Source organism: Falco rusticolus, chromosome 7 (assembly GCF_015220075.1).
Source record: "Falco rusticolus isolate bFalRus1 chromosome 7, bFalRus1.pri, whole genome shotgun sequence".
Classification (NCBI taxonomy): Eukaryota; Metazoa; Chordata; class Aves; order Falconiformes; family Falconidae; genus Falco; species Falco rusticolus.
In genome coordinates this window covers 10,616,488-10,638,755 of record NC_051193.1, presented here as the reverse complement: position 1 = coordinate 10,638,755, position 22,268 = coordinate 10,616,488, and the positions used below count along the sequence as shown (strand labels likewise).

Genomic DNA, 22,268 nt, shown 5'->3' with positions numbered 1-22,268 from the left:
TCACCCTCTCCCTCGTTCATATCTGAAAATCTCTGGCTTCAGAGAGCTGTAATGGGACGTAAAGAAGGTAGATGTGGCTCTTTCCTCCAAAAATATTCCCTTTCTCAAACTGCAGGGAGAAAGCAGGTCTGCCTCACCAGGGTGCACTGGAAAAAGCCAAACCTGACCTTGGGCTTTAAACTACTATAAAATCCTTTTGTGAATTGTTTCAGAGTAGCACATTTCTGAACCTTGAGCTTAGTTAAGGCAGCAGAATGCAATTAACTCTAAAATTGCCCAAATGCTGTTACTAGGTCTAAAAATTGAAACTAGATAGACAATGCATCTGTTTGTCAGCATATTTTGCTGGCATTAGGACAACTCTATCTTTTTAGGTATTTGTTTTTCCAATGCTGCAGTTAAAGGCACGCAAATTGTGTGTAGGAATATTATGAGCAACCCTGAGTAATCATTTCTAATTTTTCAGACTTGGTGTCTGTGCCTGTTAAAATTAATTATTTACCTTCAAAGGCTTTTTTTTTTTTTTCCCGATAGATGACCTCAGCAATATTTGGAAGTGAAAAAGTGAATACATTGTTTAAGTTCAGAAGAATTAAGATCACTTATGTTATTAGCTCAACAGTATTATTAACCTTCCAAAAACAAAATAATTGTTTTAAGCATGTAAAGACATTTATTTTTTCCACTTCAGGCCGTGGAAATCTGTCTGGTTTCAGGAAACTGGTTATCATTTGAGACCATGAGGACAACCCCAGCAAATGCAGAATTCAAAAACTCAAGATGAAAACCATGAGTTTAGCTGGCAGGGGGAGTTCTCCCTGAGGGATATCAGCTCTAGCAGCAACAGGTACATTTCTCTGCAATGGACTATGATGGGAAAAAATATTCTTAGTATGCTGGCTAACAAATTTTGAAGTTTCTAACCCACCCACCCCACCCCCCCCAAAAAAAAAAAAAAAAAAAAAAAACCAACTAAAAAAAAAAAAGGGGGCAAGCCGTATTTTTGTATCTGAAACATGTGATTTCTAAACTGGTTTTCCCCGCATAGTTCATAATGGGAATTTTGAAGTACATTAACTAAACCAGTAACCACCCACCCTGATCCGCCCCCTCCCCCTCAGTCTAAAAATACTTTAAAAAAAATGAAGTGTTGTTAGACAGTGATACTGAAGCACTCAAGCATTACTTCAACATTCTGCTTTTAACAAGAAAACACTAACAACCAGTAATTGTGAATGTGTTCCACACAGAAATGTAAAATTCCTGCTGACAACCATTGCCATCTCTGGCTACTAAATGGAAAGTCCATGGGTCAGATGGGTTAGAGATTCACATGCAAGGAAAGAAACCTTCCTCCCAATGCATTTCCTTCTAGGAGCTGTTGTAGTGTCGGTGTTTTATGATGATTCATTGAAGAGGCTGGGTTAGGTGCTGGATTAGATGAGTAAATGTAACTTGCCACTGTAACAAGTTTTCTTTTGTTTCCTCTATTCATAACACGAATCAGGTGCTTGTTGGGTCACTGCTTATAACATTATGTTGGGACACAAAAGGAGAAATATGCTCCCTCCCCTTTGGGAAGCTCTAAATAACTCCCCAAGAGAGCTTCACTGTACCCAGGACAGCACAAAATCACAGCTGTGGTTTCTTCCTCCTCCTTCAAGGAGTTTGGGCTCGTTGGTACCTTTATTTACTCATTTTTTAGATAAGTTTGACTTGCTGTTGCCCCAACTACTGCTCAACAGAGTACACAGGATTGAGCTGTAATTACAGCAGAAGACAAGTCCTTTCACATCCCTACACTTTGAGCTTCCCCAGTAGTGAAATGGGAACTGTGGTTCAAACACAGAGTATTTTTCATCCAAATGGCTTTTAAAGGAAAAGCTGGCTTTTCAATCATATAACGTTTTCTTTGGAAAGTGTGCAGGACCAACAATAATTAAGTTAGACAAAATCAAAGGGAAAGTTGAGACAATTCGACCTCAGATTGAGAACTCCAGAATACTCTGAAATGAGCTAGAGGATGGAAAAGGCAACTGTAAGGCAGCTTTAGAAAATGTGCCAGAAATCATGCCACAAGAGAAAAAGTAAAATATAACTGTTTAGATGCTTGATGATCCATTACCATCTACCTTTGCAAGTACACAAGATCAACAGCTAAACCTTTGCTCCCAGACAGTGTCCCCAACTCAGCTGAGTATCTTGGAAGATCCCTCCCATCAAAAGTTACTTCCAGGTGGTGCAAACACATGTTTAACCCCCCAGAGAACCACAGCTGGAAAGGACACCCACAGCACATGGACATCTCCACGCAGAACAAAACCAGGTGCAGCACACAGGCTCCCGACTGCAAAAGGACGTGGGGGTTTGGGCAACTATTTTTAGAGCAAACATAACAGTGCTTATCTCCTGGAATAACCCTTTTGATTGAGAAAGGCTTGGATCCCAGTTTTTCCTGGTCTAAGCACTCCAGTGAGTCAGCTGCAACACAGGCACCAAGCACTATCACTGCTGGCTCATAAAACCAAGGGATGCTCTTCTTTCCACAGCAAGAAACTAACCTGCATCCAACAAACTCTTCCAGGCTGCTATCCCCAAGTTAACAGAAGCAGACAAGCAGCTTAACCCTGAAGGGTGGAATCTGGAGATGGGTCCTACCTCCAAAATATCCAGCTGAGTCCCCTTCTCTCTCTGCCTCAGCATGGGGTGAGTTTGCCAGCAAACCTCACAATCTGGAGGGTATTTTCTCTCATGGGAACAGTATTTGGGCTTCTGAGTTGCCTCCTGGTACTTTACTCACAGATGCTGCAACAATGCAGCTTGAAAGATGCATCCCCTTTTGCAGATCTGTCCATTTACCCTGCAAGCTCCCAGCACATATATATAAAAGGAATGGACCATGGGAGAAGGTCAGAGGTATCTGTTACAGTGAGATAACAACAGTCATTACAGATCTCTTCAATTTCACCAGTATGTATTGACTCAGAGGAGCATTTCAGAGAAAGATCACATCAAACAGTTTATTCTGCAAAACTCCAGTCCCCAGAAACAAAGGTAGGGCTGTGAAATCTGTCTGAACACGAGCAGCTCTAGAAATCCCTCCTCGCCTGGAGATATCCCCCTTGATAAAGGCAGTGACCTGGGTCAGGAGTGTGGAGAAAGATGGATGTCATTTGGCTGGAGTGTTGCAACCTCCTGCAGATAAAACCTCCAGGGAGAGACTCCAGAAACAAATAGAATGGCAAGCTGCCAGGTTTGGGGTAGATTTGGGTCCTTTTTCACAGTCAATGACTTCAAAGTCCTTGATCTTAAAGGAGCATGAAGCAGAGATGTTTTTTGTTTTCTATAAATAAATTAAAGGAAAAAAATCACAAAAGATGACAACAAGGATTACTCCAATGGTTTAGAATAAATAAAAATAAATCTCCAAACCTAACTTTATTTCCCTTTTAAATTAACAGCAATGCTATTATTTCTGCCAGTGAAAGGTTTCACGTTAACAGCATGGACACTGAGCCACTCTGCGATGAGAAAGACAGAATTTTGCAAAGTGATCTCTTACTCCTAGGAAAATACAATCACAGACCATAACGTCTTGCCCACAGGCCACCAAAAGAGCAGAATGATGGTACATGTTTCTCTGCCAGCCACATCGCAGCTCGAGGTGATACCTTCTGTATTTCATTAACACTGCACTGAGCCAAGTGATCTCTTCTTCCAATGCTAGCCACAAAAAGCCATGACTGAAACACTGATATATATGCAAAGTAACTTCATTCTCTCCTCCACTTTCTTTCCCCAAAGGTGAGAAAGAAGTTAGTCCAAAAATAAGATTAGCTTAGCACGCTGATGAATAAAAAGTTGACCCAGGGCAAAGTAGGGATGCAGAGTCAAAAGACCATTTAGTTAAGACCATTTGGATAAAAGGAATATGTGGGAAAACATGAACATCTGTGATAAACAGCCCTGAACTATCGTCTCCAGGCCCAAGCTGGTTCCCACAGATCCATCCTGAGTGCAACCTGTGCTAAAAAACACAGAATGGATACCCCCAACATACCTACCTGCAGAGCCAGCATCACTACAGCTGATTTATTAATGCAATCTCACAGCCACACCACATGCCAAGCCAGTCCATGTGTCTAATCCTGCAGCAAGGTTTATTCGCGAAGAGACAAATGGTTGGAGGAGAGCAAGGGGTGAACTTCATACTCTGAATCAGTGTGAGCACTGCAAACTCCTGCAGAAATGGGTACGCTTGAAGAAATCCATTATTAGTAGCCCACATCCTTTGGCAGAATGTGTCTCTGTTGGTCTCCAAATCAATCAGCTCAGAGATGAATCTTTATTGAGTGTCAAGATGCTATTATAAGTATTACACACATGTTAATCCAGGCAGCTTGAAGGAGCTCTGCATAGACTGCTAACAGAAACCCATCAAAGTAACAGGATCACATTAGTGTTGAGACAGACACATGATTTATCTTTAAGAGTACATCTTCATGGCATACAACTTTGCTACACAGAGCCAGGAGAGTTATTAGATTGGGCTGTTAATAGCTAATTTAGCTGTATCATTGCCTTAGCACGGGGCTCCACATGCTCTGCAGCACTTAGGTTACCAACACTTGTTCAGAGCATGCTTAGTGCATCTGTTTTGGTGCCAGACTATGCTATGCAGACAACCTTCACAAAACTGAACAGCCAAGGTCATTTCTAAAAAAATTTACCATCGAGGAAGACATTATGAAATTAACAATGAAATTAATAGCAAAATGGCAAAAATCAAAGTTAGGGAGAAAAAGAGAAAGGACAAGAAAAGTGCCATCCAATCATTTATGTTACATGCAAACACCCAGGCAACAATTACTATAATAATTTTATTGTTTGGGTGAAATGGGCTTCTGTTCTTCACTATACTGTGAGAGAACCAAAGCAGATAATTTTATTACCAGCTGCTAGAGTGATTGATAGTATTTCCTGCTAATTACTGCCATAGCATTAACAACAAAATTGTAGTGCTTGGGAGAAATAGCAGGCAGTCTGAATGTATTCAGTGCCTAACGAATTCAGCTGTTCTCTTTGTACCAGAGAGGCAGAGAGAGTCACAATTCCTGGAAGATGGAGTACATATGATGACACATTATTTGAAACAAACTCTTATCACTGGAGTATTTTCACAAATAGCCTTGAGGTGTCTAAATGAAAAAACAAAAAAACCAGGTTTGAACACTAACATCCAAAGGCATAAGAGAGCAGAAGGATGGTGTCTTCCTGGTACTTCAGCCTCCTCTACAGTACAGCAAAACCCTCAAAGAGACAGAGCTCAGAATATGTTTGAGTCCTCATTTTCCTGTCAGCTGCAAAATATCCTCACCAGTCTTGAAGTATTTCACAGCTACAGTATTCAGAGCTACCATAATGCCTGAGGCACTTTTTTAAAGTGACATTTTTTGCCATTAGAGAATAGAAACGATTATTAACTATTGTCTTACTGAAGAAGTACCCCCCACAACCACAATTACTAGGCAGGTGAAACTTTTGCAATGCTTAGAAGAAACACTTTGAAGCAAAAAAACAAACACAGGCAGCCTGCAGAAAGCAGCACTGAAAATGTGTCCTGCAACAGAACTGCCACTTGATGGCAGTGCACTGCATCGATCTTCGCACAGAACAATTAATCACAATGTCTTTTAATTTCCACTTAAAGCACAATATGGAATTGCTTTACTGAGCAAGGCGGAGGATGCGCATTTGCAGAGACACCACATGCAGCACACCCTTCAGAAGCAGACAGGAGGCACTGCAGGTAGAGTGCAGGAGATTTGAGAGGTTATTTGGAAACATCATTCCTTCATCAAATAGACATCTTCATAACCACTACTCTCACATCACCTTTGCTGTCAGGACTGCCCCTGGTCTAACAGAATGACTGTCAGCACGTTGTTACAGGAAATAAAGCAGGGACATTATCCTGATGAATGAGATGGGAAACTTGTTTGGTCATTCTAAAGGAAACTTTAGAATATTTACGAACTCTCTATATAAATACATTCCATAGCAGAAGAGTAGTTGAAGGGTATTTTCATCCTGTTAAATATCAAGTCCTGATCTCCATTGCTCATTCCTCCTGGGAAGAGGGCAGGCAATACTGCCAGTCAAGGCTGGGAATGGGACACTATCTTAGCAGCTTTCCAGATATTAACCAGATCAGCAGCTACCACAAGAAACAAAGAACACTAAATTCAGAGCCCAAAACATATACATCATTTCATCCAGTTTTACTAACACTCTTACTGTGAGAATATAAGGATTCCTTTTGCAGTTTCAGAAAACAGGCTGCAGCAATATAATAGCACCCCAAAAAAAGGAGATCCTTGCCTCCTCTGCTTTCCCACCCCTGCCCTGTACCAGCTCCTGCCCTTTTCTTCTAGAAGTCTTATTACTTAAATTCTCATGCAATGCTGCTAAGTACTGGTGAGTTAAGGGCACAATTCCAGACAAGTGCTCCAGACTTCAAGCTAGACCATTTATGGTTTACCAGCACATTCATACCCACAAAACAGGATTACAGAAGGGAAGATCTAACAGATAATTATAGGAGGAGGACTCTGAACCCAAATCACCAGCATTTTTAGTTTCAGATAATATGGAAGAGAAGTTGAGAAAGGGCCTCTGAACTGCAATTTAATCAATGCCTTATTCTGAAGGAAGGCGACGCTAATGGTCAGGTGGTCAACTTCTTCAGCCAAAACTGCCTTCAGTAAATGCACAGGAGTGACCATTTCACAAAGAGTCCTATACTAACATCACACAGATCTCATGGGCTAGTGAACAAATGGCTTGAGAGGAGCAAGCCAAGTGAACAGCCCCAGGACAACAACACTGTGCATCCCAAAGTCTTCATTTAGGTACCTGGAAACTGATAAACAGCAGGTGGCTTGACAGGGGATGGTGCAGAGCTCAGGTGGCAGCTGCTAGATGCCCATTTCAACAGAAAGAATGGCTTCTTACATGATCTTGATTCCCAGAATTTGGGAAGTGGATAAAAGAAATCTGAATCAAGGACCTAAGCAACAAAAACTTAAAAAGATGAGGTCAAGCACAGTTTAGTGAGGAAACTATTTTGCCTGCAGAGTGAAAGCAGAACCAGACATGTTGCAATACGCTCCTCTCAAAAAATCAGTTTATTCAGGCGCCCCAACTAACTTTCTTAAAACCAACCAAGAAGCAGGTTCTTCCACAAGCAACACAAACAAATATTTTATTTGTAAAAGGTGCTCAGAGGCCTTCCACTCATTCATAATTCAAAGACATTTCAAAGGTGGGGCAGAAAACTAGTTTGTCTTTAAGAAGAAATCAAGTACCCAACAAATAAAAGACAAGAGGTTTATCAGATCCTCTCACCACAGAGATGAACTAAACATCAAGACTGATTCTCTTCTTGCCTAAGGACCTCAAGAGAAAGAAAGACAGGGCTTCTGTATAGTGATTTTCGTGAGAAATCCCCACATCAAAAGCATGCAAGGCATGTTCTACTTTTTCTGTTGGAGTGATCTCAGATACTCAGGCATCCCAGTGGCCTTTGTCACCATAGATGCCACAAAGCAAACAGTCAGTATTAGTAGAAAAGTAACTAACCCACAGCTTCCAACCTCATGACAACGTTTTACTGTAGGTTTATAAAGGTATTTCATTTTGTCCTTTTGTCCCCTTGGTAGAGATTCCTGAAGATCATTAATTATCTAGAACACAATAGTGCACAAGTCACACCTGAGATGGTTTCAGCCCCGGTAACAAGCCGGCTGCCAGGCAGGCATGCCTGCACACCACCTTGCTGCACTCAAGGACACAGGGAGCCACAGCACTTGGGACAGACACTGCTGCCACAAGCCTCAAGGTCTCAGTTTTGTGAACTTTTTTCTTTCATATTTATTCGGAAGATGTTTTTTTCTTAAAACACAAACATCAGAGGTTATTGCAATTCTTTTCTTCTCAGGAATACACAATGCACTTCAATAGGGCACCATTCTGTGTGAAATATTTAAATGGGAGAAAAAAAATTATAAGCATTATCCTTTTCTTCCCATTTGAAAGCAGGATACACTGGGAAATCTACAAGAGTACTTCGTTCATTAACAGAAGAGAGGACCTACTGTACCCAAAACCCAGGTTATATTAAGAGAGGGTCAATGCATTCTTTCTGAGGCTTTTGAAGTTCACACTTCATTAAGTTGCATGACATTTTGGCTTGGAAGTGGGAGCTCTCATCTCTATCAAAACCCTCCTTGGGAAACTCTGCAGGTTACACAGCTCATAAGTGGCAGTTTATACAAGACTCCATCCACAGACCTGATTAAAGACCAAAGTCAATGGGAGCATTTTTATCAATTAAGTGTTTGCCCTCCCATGCAATCACCAGCTATGACACATTTGGGTTTGTCACTCCAAATAACGTGGGCACACCTTAGACAAACCATGCAGAGGAGGAGTGCTGTGATTTAAAACAAGTTTGTTCCTTTTAATCCAAAAGGAAAAAGGAAAAAAGTCTGCAGCAATACATCATCCTTCTCCAGCTGCTAATCTTTTCCATTTCACACCCACTGATCATTATCACCATGAAAAAAACATCCCCATCTTAAAGGCAGATCTAAGGTTCTAGCCTTGGCAGTAATCAAGAGATGACACTTAACGCTTCCCAACTCATTCCCTGCATGTCACCCCGGTCCTTTTCCAACACACTCATACCCGATACTGCTCACAGGTTATTCTTCTAGAAAAAACAACATTGATTTCAGAGTGGCAGGAGATGCCACTGGGTTAGAAGAACAATCAATAACACTATAAAGATCCTATAGCTAGCAGAGGCTGAATCAGAAGCTATGCAGGTCACTTCTGGATTAAGATTTTTCAGGACATTGTATGCAGCTGAAGACTCGGCCTTGATCATTCACTCACGTGCACTCTGTATTTATTAAAGTTTGGTTAGAAATAAGGTCACAGCTTGTGATCCTTGATCCTTTCGTAATTAAATCTCCTGCTGAATACTCTGCTGGACTCTCAATTAATGGTAACATTTTATAAGAAGATCAAAACATCACCTTTACAAAGCTCTTTCCCATTTTCTTTCTCTTGCCTGGATGTTAGCAACAGTTGAGTTTAAGCTAAGTAACTAATTTAAATTATTTCACTTATAAATGAGAACTTAATGAATCGCAACAATACAAAAGATCACTTAGTTATAAGCCTCCATTGTTTAGAGCATTGTTAACCCTTTTTTTCCCCTCCTATCTGCATACGCCTCGATGATCTAGATATTCCAGATCATCAACACATTGACAATAGCTGGGAAGTACCTTACAATACCAAAGATGAAATTTTGACTTTTGTTGGTAGAGAAATGCAACTTTTATGAAAAGGCGATGATCAGCAAAGTCACTGCAAGTATTTAATAAACCAAACAAAACTGAAGCTCCTGACTTCCCACCTCCCAAAGACTTCTGCCACCCTCTCATTCCACCCCAGCCATGCCAGCAAACAGAACAATTTGGTCCTTCAGCTTTGAGACTCTGGGCTTCCTGAGCACAAAGCTCCAGGCAGATCAGAAATAAGTTTTGAAACACATCCTTCATCCACTATACTGTGCCTGATAAGAGTCCTCGTATCAACAGGACAGCACTGAAATACAAGAGTAATGTGGGTAAAACCAGATTCAGATTTAATCCACCACCTGTGCATCAATAGGTGTTCCTGACTACAGTCTGAGGCAGGCAACCACAGGCCTGTCCAGCCACATGGACTTTTTTTGCACATCCTGTAGCAAAATGCAGCTGAAGAAATCCATGTTATCTTAAGAACCTTGTATTCAGAAAAGACCTTCTTTTGAACAGAATAACCACAGTTGCACCAAAGACTTTGTAAAGCACGATCCGTATTATTACACACTGGGAAGAAAACAACCCATGAGAACAGCAGCAGGGGAAATGAGATACACTCAATCCAGCCAAGTGACAGCTGCTTTTTGTAACCTTGACCCATGATAGTGAAGAAGTTGGAGATAAAGCTCATTCTCTGTTAACCCCACCCCCCCAGGCTATGCTGATTAAGGCTCTGGAGACCACCTCTGCATTAAAGTTAAGCTTGTATCACAAAGTTTAAGACCACGGTCGTAATACAGAGGACTCAGAACTTCACAGTTACATGAACCACAGAAGATCTTGTCAATTACTTCCTCACTCTACTACCCCACTTCTTCAGCACATCACTGCAGGGAGCAAGACAGCAGCTCATGACAGCACCCCACGGTGATACCTGAGAAAGGAGGAAGGGGGTTTGAACATCTTTATTTCAAATTCATACCACAACATTCAGCCACAGACTACAAAGTAGCACTGCCTTTTATAAAGGCAATGATGTGTTGACAGTGGTACAGATGGGATAACTGCTTGACCTGCAGCCTGTTTAAACACCAACATTAACGGTATTGCACCACAGTGAACCTTCCCCATGCTATATTGGGGAATACTTTGCTGCTCTATCTCTCCTGGCACGAGCTCCTCTGCCCCATGACTGCGTTGCTGGAAGCAGCACCAAGCTCCAGGGCCAGGAAAGCTCGTTAAACAGCATTAAGGGCAGGTAACAAACAGCTCTGGGTGAGAGATAGGATGCTCCTGGGGGGACCAACTGAATGAGCTGGGGCCAGCTGTTTGCAGAGGAAAGGCTGAGCTCTTGTCCCAGCCCAAACCTGTGGCAACATAATGCTTCACTCCAGTTCCTGGCAACTTCGTTAACCAGCAAAAAAATCAGGCAATGCTTAAATGGAGCAGACTTATTTAATCACAAAAACACAACACTATTATTACAGGATGTGTTTTCCACCTTATCTCTTAATCTTTACACTTACAGAGGCCAGTAGTCTCATCATTACAGGCTGTGACCTGTTACAAGCTCTGCAGAGGCAGGACAGCTGATTTTTCCAAAAGAGGCAAATAAAAGTCCAAGCAGCCAAGAAGGATGCAGCAGGTGGTCTTCTCTCTATTTATGTACACTGACTTGAAACATACAAGAAACTCCATCCTTCTGTTAGTGCGTATGTGGAAGTACCATCACCACAAAAATTTGGTCCCAAGTACTCCAGACATCTCAGGTTCCCAAAACAGTTTTCATAACTGTCAGGCATTAATCTGAGCAACCTGGTAATTATCAGATAGGATAAAATGTGCTGTACCTTCCAGGGACTGAACTGGCAACATAATTTTTTTTTTACTTTCTCCTCCTAAAAGGAGCTCAGTAATGCTGCTGATGATAAAAACAACTACCAAATCGAGCTTTCAGGATAAAACTCATCAAAGATTTAAAAAAAAAAAAACAACAAACAAGTAATCTTAAGTCTAAGCTATGGACATTAAAGAGGAAGACTGTAAAGGATGCAATGCAAAGGTGTCAAGAACAGTAGGATGAAATCTGGGGGAAGCAATTTTTCCTGCATGTAGACAAATGTAGAAAGACCCCCTGACATGTCTGTATTCCTGTTACTTCCAGTCATTTACTTCAGGGAGATGAAATTCCTTATGGAGAAATTCACAGGACACACTTCTCCGTTATTTGAAAACAAGCTCAAGAAGCCTATATACACAGAAAACTGAGTTCACGTTACTTTCAAGAAGGAACCTGGTGAGGTTTGTTACTCCCCTACCATTGACCAGGCCACAAGGCTGTTGCATGTGCTTTTTGAAAAATGAAAATACCAGGAAGATGTATTTTTTTATAGGTATGTTCTTTTCATACCTAAAAATGCTTAGATGAGCTGAGCTGTCAATTAGCAACATGTGGAAAAAAACTCTGATCTTAAAACGTACAAAGCATTTATGCTGAGAGCAAACAGGAAGACTAAATATTAAATTTTCAAGGTCCTTGAGGTTGTTTGGGTTTTTTTGCCCCCTACCCCAAGCTATCAAAATTTGTTTTGAAAGGGAGCTGATTTGCATAAACATCTGGCTTGGGGAGGAGAAGGAAGAGAGGAGAGAGAGTCACTGATGTATTGATAAATGTCATCATCAACTTATTTGCATTGCAAAGAAACACTATAGAGCGCCATATAATCATTATTTGATACTGGGCTACATTTGACCTCAGCCCAGTCCTCACTATCATGTGGCAATGAGAACTTTTTAAGTATACCACTTCAGTATTACACATTAAATACAAACCCACACAAAACGGTGGGAAAACAAACTAAGTCAGAAGATAAGACTGGGAAAACAAGGCTTCCAGATTAGTTAAGTCATACACTGTTCAAAAGACATAAGGATAATTTTATCCTGCTTTCTACCATTCCTGTGTTTCTACCGTAGCATCTACGTCATATTTTTGTACACAGGTTTAATTCTATTTTAAGATGCCCTAAGTTTAAATTAAGTTTCTTCAAAGTCAAGGTGCATTCAGTAGGTTTGTGATTTAACACAATTCAGGCAACTTTTAGTCTCAAAACACAGAATATAGTGGTGTAGTCCAAGAAAACCATTCTCCTGAAGTCAGGTCACACTACCTAATGTTTTAATCTTGCTTCCAGTACAAGACTTAGTAAGTACAGAATAAATTCCAATACAAACTTGCAGCTGCTAATTAAAAGTAGGTAAAATTTAAAAGCTTTCATGGCATTAAAGGTCAAAATGATCCATAATTTACAACACACACTTTCCAAGGTACAGGTCTATGACCAGTCCTGATCATTTCTCCTTCCCTCCCCCTTAAAAGCCACGTTTGAAAGCAATTTTCCCTCCAAATTTTCCATCCTTGCATCAAGCTCTACCCTTGTTAGTGAGTTCTGTGGGTAGAACCATAAGCACAGGATCACTTCATCAGCTAACCCCGCTCTGAGCATGGCAAGGCAATATGGAAAGTAAACAGTTACAAACCTGGCTGGCAGCTTTGGCACAAATTTAACACACATGCATACACCCCCACAAATCCAAGTCTAATTTGACAGTCCCCATGTTCTGCAACAAAGCTGCTATTCACGAGCAAGAGGAAGCTTGTTCCTTATTAATGTAGCCATCAAGGTTACGAGCTTCCAGGAGGCTGACGTAAACCATACCCTGCTGCAGCAGTCGTGGCACAGCTGAGCCATTTGCTGCTTCCAGTTCCTCCCTGCTACGTTTAAAACTCCAACCAGAAAAATATTATCACAGTGGGCAAGCACTGCACACCAGGATGCCCTATTTTCCACACAAGCAATTTCTTCTTACCACCTCTCAACACATCAAGTCACAAGAGCACAGCCATGCACTCAAGCACACTCCCGGGAGGAAAAAATAAAAGCAGGAGGATGCCTGCATGGTGACAACATTACATGTCTCAAAATTTTAAAATCGTCTGCTGGAAAGACAAAGCAACTCTGTGACTTACCTGAACATTACCACTGAGCATTTACAACTGAATTGATAGAAATAATGGCTTTGGGGAGCAAAGAGCATCTCCAAAAAGGGTGGTGGGAAGCACTTTTTGTGAATAGGAGGAGAGGAAGAAATTTTGTACTCACATATAATGGAGCTTGCCGTGGATTAAGTTTCATGACCTCAGAACACTGAAACAAAAAAAGAAAAAACACGTTTAAGATTTTTTCATAAAATTTTAGATACTTCTTCATAAGCTGCTTTAGCAATCATATATTACTTTTTCCAGTAGTCACTTTTATACAATGATTTTCTACTTTCTTTCTTTTGGATCAACAAGGATCTGTCTTTGGTTTTTTATTTATTTATGCACACATTAAGCAAAAACAACTCTAAAATGATTGGTAGAGGAAAGCGTTCCTCATCTGAGCCGTCGGTAATATTGGCACTGAGGATATTCCAAGTGAAATTCACTTCCCCTTCACACCCATCTCAGTTCATCTTTCCTCCTAGCAACCCTCACTTTGTATCAGCTTGTTATGACAATTATCAATCCTTAATCGCTATCTGTCCACCAGTTCCTCCACTGTCACCCAGAAAATTTTGCAAATTTTTGCAAAAATATGCAGTTCTCTCCACTGCTAGAGAAGACCAATTACTCTGGCAAATACTACCTTGCTCAAGTTAACTTGGTGCCATTTTTTCTCCTTCCACTGGATTCAATGTTCAAGAAACACTTCAGAACTACATAAAAATCAAACTATCAGAAAAGCTCCTTGCAAAACTGAGGGAAACCTCCCAGAACAGGTGATGCTCATGATTTTGCATCAGCATTTTTCATAGTCAAAAACTACCATTCTTATCTTACCACGATGATTTTAGTCAAGACACTCTCCTCTTTCAGGTCTGCCCCAGACATTTCTGTATCTCTATATAAGCCGGTGTATTGTATTGAGCTTTGAATCAGCTGAACCAGAATTTCACTTGCATTAGTTTCTGCATCGCAGTAGAAAATACTGACCCTAAATGAAAGCTGTAAGTTTTCATTTAATGTGTGTCAGGATCCTAAGATGAAGGAATGCAAAACAATTAAAAATGGAATTTCTGCTGTTGCTCATGTCTGCAGTACTGGTAATGCTTGCAAATACTTCAAACCAGTCTTAAAAGAGAAGAAATACCACTCTGCTTTTTACACAAAAAACACAGGATCTTGTTCATACTTCACTCCTTTCCAAATCCCACAGTTTGTCTTTAGTGAGACAAAAATTAAACCACAGCCTAAGTTTTCTTAGCTGATTCCAGCTATCCTTGCTCCCTCACACGCTCTCTTTATTTTACAAAGAAGCATTTTTGTACCAGTTGCTTTAAAATGTCTGTGCTACCTGCCAAGCTTGCTCATCAAAACAGTCCCTCTGCAAAAGGTCCTCCAAGCAGCCAGCGGACAGACGAATATTTTGCAACAGTTTTAAATCTAGTCCAATTCATACCTATTTCCAGCCTCAGCATTCCCCTTCCAACAGCAACAATACCTCAAAATGGTTATGCTTGATAGCTTTCACTGTATTTTCAGCTCTTACAAAGACTGTAAGAAAATATGAAAATAGGGGACTAGTGTCACGAGCTACCATTTGGGCAGGGGAGTTCCAAAAATGACTCTGCAAGCAATCCTCACCTGTGCCACACAACAATCCAGTCCTACCAAGGGCTCAAAAAGAAAAGAAAAAAAACAAAAAGAAAAGCAAGAAGTGCACAAATCCTGCCAATTTCCCTCATGACCTACCTGAGCCTCTCTTTCCTATTCTGAACCTGGGCATCTTGAACAGGGGTACCAAAACACTATCCAGCCAAGAGTGTTCATGGCATCTTAAGGAAATTAAACCATGGTTAGAAAAGCTCCCTTTTAAGCCCACTTCACATTTGGATTTTTACAAAGTCTCATTACAATGGACCAATTCTCTCAAGAAGAAAAATTAAGATCTGTAGTCTAGCACAGCAATTTAGTAGTATTTGGATATGACTTTAAAAAAAAATATTACCACATAGAATCAAATCAGTTGTGTCTCAGATGATAATATTTATAGGGAGTTAATATAAAGTACTGTTTTTCTCACCATATCTTTTCAAGTCTTGACAAGTAACTGAACAACTTTTCTTTTAGCTGATAAAAAATACTGTGCAATATACCTTCAAAGACAAAGAATCTATACTTCTGCATCTACATTAACTATTAGAATTACTTCTTATCCCCAAAATTCAGCCATCATTCCACACTAGCGATATTACTACTGACCTGCTATAGGATAAGGTGCAATTTAAAGGATGTCCCATGAAAAATTCAGCAAAACAGAACACTACAGGTTTGTATTTGCCCAAGACACCACAGGCAATATGTATTTTCTACTCCTCAAATTCTCTCGACTCCCAAATAATTAGCTGGTTTTATTTTTATCACGTATTTCAGTTTCTCAGGAGTTTGCTCTGAGGAAAGGAAGTTCTTCTAATGTACTCAAATATAGTCCTTCCTCCTTTGTTATTTAACAGCTTTACCTCTTCCCTGTCACAGTTCACAGGCATGTTATTGTCACTCTTGCCATTACACACAGTAACTTCTGTGACCTGAAAGCAAATAACATCTATGTCCCCACAAAAAGCATAATTAACAAGCACACACTCAGGGAGGTCACACCTGGATTTCAGCCACAGCTGTCTGCATTGCTTCAGCAAACCCACAGGGCACCAGCCAACTTCTTGCGCTCGGTAGGGTATTCTTATACAGCCTCATCCCTCCTGCTCCACTTGGTTTGCTCTACAATCATCAAGCCATCGCTTTCTAAAAAGTCCCATCCAAAGCTTCATGAAATAAGAAGGCAGGCCCTAACTGGAAGCCTGGGCATGCACCTAATCCTCAAAAGCAGTAGCAGGATCTAGACTGTTATATTTTCCCCTTCCTGATGTAGGTTTGAGAAGCTGAAAGTTGTTGACAGGAGGAATCGGGTAGCTAAGCTGGACCCTTTGTCTCCTTTCTTACCAATTGCTTCACTGGTGCTTTAGCCTACCTTTTTCAGCAAAGCCATCAAGGGACCTCTATTATACCAGAACTAATACTTCTTTATTTGACGTTGGGGTTGCAATGCCATAGGACTGATCAGCTGTGAGCCCACTCCCTGCTTTCACGATTTTAATAGAAGATGCCATTCTAGCATCTGCCATCAACACCCATCATACCTTTATAAAAAGGAGAAACCACAGTTCATGTGCTCTGTCACAAGGTCTACACTCTGCCAGGTTTACCCAAAGTCAGAAACTGTTATGCTACACATCACACTTGATAAGACATTTTAGCTGAAAGACCCACTGTGCATACACAGCCCAAGTTCCTTTGAGAAAGTTTGCTACCAGTCCTCTCTTATGGAGCAGACAACATGAGCGTTAGTAAGAACGTTCCTTTTAAGACCACTGGTGGAAACCAGTAAGAAGAGGTTTCCTGTCCTGTCTAGCTCAAACAGGCTGCAGCAAAGGTATCAAAGATCTGTATGAAACAATGCTGCAGAAGAACTTGCCCTCAACAGAGCATTTAGGTTCCTGTAATTCAAGGAATAAACTGAGATGGCATCCTCTGATCTCTGCCATCTGAAAGAAGTGCATACCACTTTGTCCTGCTCCCTCACTTTCCTGGTAGATGCCTGATAGCAGCCGAGTAGACAGAGAAATGAGAAAGACAAGAAAGAGATGTACAGATCAGGAAAGAATGTATTGGCATTAAAAACTCCCATCGAGTAACCTCCTTCTGTGGTAGAGTTGGGTTTGGCTGTAATAAAAGTGCCACAAGTCACAAAAATCCAAAAGAAGTAAATACTTCTTTTATATGTCTAAAGAAGGGAGAATATTGACACTTCTCATGAAGTAAAAAAGGGAGGCCTATGAGCTCCAGCTCATAACCAGGTTTCGTTGGTTTTATTTGGCAAGAGAAATGCACAGCAACAGCAGTGAAATAAGGTGACTCTGCTGAACAATTGGTCTTGTCAAACAAGAAAACAAAAAACCTGGAAATACTTCCTGCAGGAAGATCCCCCCCCCCCCCCCTTATCCTACTAGTTGGCCCTTACATCAGTAACTTAAAATTATTTCTCATTTCATAATGTACATCGGACCAATTTTTCAAAGGATGCAAACTTAGTTTGCAAGGAGACAGGCAGGTTTGGAAGGTATTTTATCTTGTTAGGAAGTGCTTTGGCAAAAATATATGAGAAAAACTGAGTGACAGATAAGCCTGAATGACTACTCTGCGTCAGCAAAGGACTAAATTTAGGTTTCTAGACAAGTGAACTCCAATCAGTCGATAGGCAGGGAGCAGCCTCTGAAAACTTTATAAAATTTTAATATAGTAAGAAAAGGGATACAAAAAGACTGTACTGGTCATAATCAAACCAAGATTCATAAGAACCCTAATATAGTCAATTAGTAAGTTGGACTACTTTAAGTGTAAAAATGGGGGGGGAGGGGGGGGGAAGCTGAGCTGTGTTTTCGCCTATTTTAGAGGAGCTCATCTTCCAAATTGATGCCTGCTGTGAACCCCAGAAAATCATTTCTATCTTTTTGGGCAGGTAGCACTTGCTCTATCAGATATCACAGAGAAAACCTGGACCTACTGCATGATCAGGATCTGGACTGTATATGAAAGTCAAACTAACAAGAACAGGCAAGTCCTACCTCCCTTGCTCAGCTCCCACTCAGCCTAAGAAGTCATGCTATGGGCACCCTCGTGGCAGCCAGCAGATTCTGCTCCAGTAGCGGCTGCCTGTATGTAAGACATTTCTATTATTTCTTGCTAATAGCTGAATCTTTTGAATTTCAGTGTCTAGGAGGTTTGTCACACGCTCTGTAGCCATTGAGACACTTACACTGCAGTGTTTCTGGAACTGTATTAAGTTTTCCCCCTTAGGATAACACAGTTAAATCCCTTGCATTCACAAATTAGAAAGTAGGACATGAAATAAAACCCCAGGTTCAAGCTGTTAAAAGCAACAGTGGTTTTGGACATTATAAAGATCTGCATAGGTCAGTAAAATCAAAAGCTACTGAAGCCTTCTCAAAATGGAAGCATACCTTTCTGCTCTGTTAAGCTTTAAAGAATTAATACAGTGAGTTGTATTAAAATCTCTTCTAGAGAACTTCAGTTTTATTTTGCACAAAATTTCATGGAAGAGGACAAATGACTGTGCTTGACTTCTCTGGGTATGGTAACGTCTGACAGGGAAAGAAAGAAAAAAAACCCAAAGCATTTATTTGCTTTACTGTGGTTCCCAAAAACTCAGCCAGGACTAGGGCTCCATTGGTTACGTGCTGTAAAAGTGTCAATGCTAACAAAGTTTCTGCCCTGAAGAGTTTACAAACAAGCACAGGCAGTGGGAAGGGATACAAACACCAAGTGCCTAAGCAATAAATCCTCTTCATCCACTACTCCCGGCTACCATTTAATTCAACCTTAATTAGCTGGCCTATTTCTTCCAGGCATCCCAGGCAAAGCATATATCTTGAGGATAAATCTGAAAGTGAGGTCAATGGTCCTCCAGACCAACCCAGCCTGCACAGAAGCAGCAATGCTGAAGGTCTTTGAATGCCGTGTAGCTAGCAGCACTGAAATGGCTCTTCGATTTTCCCATCACACCCTGCTAGGCTTGCTGGTTTTTGCAGTAGCCTTACATCAGATGTTGGTTTCACCAGCCAGCTTCTGTATGCCTCCCAGTATCCACTCTTGGCTGCTTGGTTCCATGAACCATACAAGGAGTATATAAGAAAGAAAACATTGTGCCGCATCAAGACCTTAGCTTCAGAGCAGTCTGTTTAGGGTTTCTTTAATTATTTTTTTTTAATAAGAAAGGAGAACTACAGGATGGGCAGAAACAAGAATGACCACTCACCTCCAACAACAGACCAGAGCTGCAACAAGCAGGAGGACAAGGGGCATTTAACCCATGTGGTATGCCTGGGCAAGCCTACCTACCACCCCTTTCTCTTTCCCTCGCACACTAAATACACTTCAAGTTTTCAAGTGTTTGACTTTTTCCAAGCTTTTCAAATTCATTTTCAAGGTTCTTTTAGGTAAACTTCAGTTTTCGATATACTTCAAGTTTAAGTTTTGCTGAACCTTACCTGAATCTCAGCACTTGACTTCCCCCCACCCACCCACCATTTTAGCATTCGATTTTAGAAACAATGCTCTGTATTTGCAAAGCTTTAACCATGAATTCCCAGCTGTACAAAAAAACAATCTTAGCCATAAAGAGCTTGTGGTTGCGGGCAGGAAAGAACAGCCAAAAAACACATGAAGAATCTGATGAAGTTACAGATTGCATGTAAAGCATTCGAACAGATAAGCAGAAATGCAGAGAAAGCAGGATGGTTTTCCAGCTGTAAGGGGGGCTGCATCACAGCATTGCCAGGCTGAAAGGCAAAAGCAGATTTTTTTTTTTTAATTTTGTTTTATTTTTTAATGTGCTAGAATTTACTTTGTACAAAATCACCTCCTGTAATACTGTTTTGTAAGGTCTTCAGTCCTTGAAAGGACTAAACTTTGTGACTCCGAGGCTCTGGAGTAACATCTCACCAGGCAGTCCAAACTATGTATCCCATAGAAACTAGACAAGCACTGTTTATGCTGGTTCTATGTAAGACAGCAAGCCATAAACAGAAATTCTTTTTGTACTTTAACATTGCCACCAATAAATATATCCACGGTGGGACAACCTGCCTTATAGTCAACCCTCAGATCCTCACCCTGTAGACAAACAACCCATAAACTGTAAAAGAGTTTCAAGAAAACCAGGGATTTCCCGGGAGCACACATCCACCCCGCTTCACTGGGCTGCATCACTTCCTTCTATATGGCTGCACTATCAAAATAAAACCAAGCTTTCAAAAACACATCACTTCTCATTCAACAAAGCACAGTGTCCTCAAGGGCACTCCCCCCCACTCTGTTTTTACAAAATGTTAATTTATGAACTGCTTGGAAATATCAAGAGGATTGGGTTTCAGGCCCTACAGTGCTCCTGTTCTAAACTACACAAGATAAATAAAGACGGGGAAACAGCAAGGGGGGGGGGACCGGAGAGGAGACCAACTGGCCATACACAGATGAATTCCTGCTGGAACCATGAATTTCATGCAAAGAGAACTAAAATAGCACTGTCTTCCACAAGTTCATTGTTCTCCCCTAGTATCAAGGGAATTATTGAGCTGGAACATTCTCATTTTCTTATAAGTGATACATGACATTACTGTGTCGTATTACCCTGTCATCAGTCTCCTCACTTTTTTGTTATAACACAAGTATTTGCAAAAAGGCCCTTCTTTGGTTTGGTTTCAGGGTGTGATTTTTTTAATTTATTTATTTGACTTTTTTTTACCTGTAGCAAAAAGTCTGAAACAATGACTTGAGGGGGTTTTTTAGGACTTACATTTTCTTGTTTGGCATTTTCCCTGTGTATTTTCCTACAAAGTTCAGGCCTGCAATAACTGACTCTCACCTTGTGATATTGGATGAGACACAGATTTGCTCATACACTTTGTCTCACTAGCTTCATTCATACTGAACGAACGCCAGAACTCACCATTCATAAAATGAACACATTTTCTAATCATTGTATCAATGCCCTCTCCTTAAAATTCACATGAAAGGAGACAAAAAAAAAAAAAAAAAAAAAATCAAGGACAAAACCTCTAGCCAGTTTCAGCAAAAGAAATAAACCCATAACCCAGTTCTTCAACAATGTGCACAGATAAATTTGTATAACTAGAGTAGCTGCAATTACAGTGACTAAAATTAACCTTAAGACAGAAGATGTACATATATCCTTTCAGGCATCATACTACTAAATGCAGAATGGCTTTCCCCATAGCTGTACATGCATGGTTTTGTGTATCTGGTCAGCAATAGAAGGCTGGAGGAATTAGGATAAGTAACTCATCCCAAGTTTATTTTGCAGACACATAGGAAAGTGATACCACCTGCAAAAGCCATGGTCCACGGAAATGAGAGGAGGCAAGGAAACCAGAAACCACACTTCAAACGTGTGGGAGCAAACAAGTTACCAGCTTATTGCAGCATTATGTTCACTATCACAGCTGAGTTTAGGACTAAAAAAAACCCCAGATATTTGTGTAAAATCAATCAAATTTATGTAACTTGCTGAAGGTTATGTTTTGTCACTAAATTGGTTGCTTAAAAATAAATAAATATACATATATCCCTCACACAGCATTTCCACAGGTGATACTGCTTCCCAGCTGCGTCCTGTCTGCAAACAAAACCATATGCTTCCATTCAATTAGAGATACACAGGAGTTTCTTTTGGCTGCAAGGGATGGAAAGGAGGTTTAAAGGCATTTTGTGTTGGCCTGGCTCTACTGTCGCTCTCCTCCAAAGGCTCAGAGGTAGCCCAGCAAGCCACTCCCAGGAAAACCTGACATATGCAGATTGCTTTCACAGCAAGAAAAAGAAACTTTGTGACACCCTTCTCCCTTTAGTAAAAAAATGAGAAATAACATATTTAATTGCAAAATCAGCCTAAAATCCCTTCTTTTTTAATTTGAACAGTGTTGGAAACCTCAGTACCGTGGCCTTCACAGCCCACCAAACAGCTGAAAAACTTGCAGGTTACACCACAGCAGAGAGGCTGGGAGCCTAGCTGTGACACAAGCTAACAGACCGTCACTGATTTAATTGACTGATGATTTAATAAAATGCCTGGATATAGATTAACTTGCTTTGCTTAATGTAGCTCAGCTTCCTGGCAGCTGGAACTGGCCCAGCGCTGTTTCTGGGCTGGGAGCTGGGCTGCCCACGGTCTGCATCCACCACTCTCCAGGGTC

General features: G+C 40.8%; 1 protein-coding gene across 12 annotated transcripts in view; it reads right to left on the bottom strand.

Moving 5' to 3' along the window:
- AKAP13 (A-kinase anchoring protein 13) overlaps positions 1-22,268 on the bottom strand; it is a 224,658-nt gene that overhangs the window by 144,773 nt on the left and 57,617 nt on the right. For all 12 annotated transcript variants that reach the window (XM_037396022.1, XM_037396024.1, XM_037396025.1 and 9 more), the window contains exon 4: positions 13,541-13,585. In XM_037396022.1, the coding sequence (XP_037251919.1) occupies positions 13,541-13,573 (33 nt within the window). In that variant the 5' untranslated portion in view covers positions 13,574-13,585. The remainder of the gene's footprint in view (positions 1-13,540; positions 13,586-22,268) is intronic.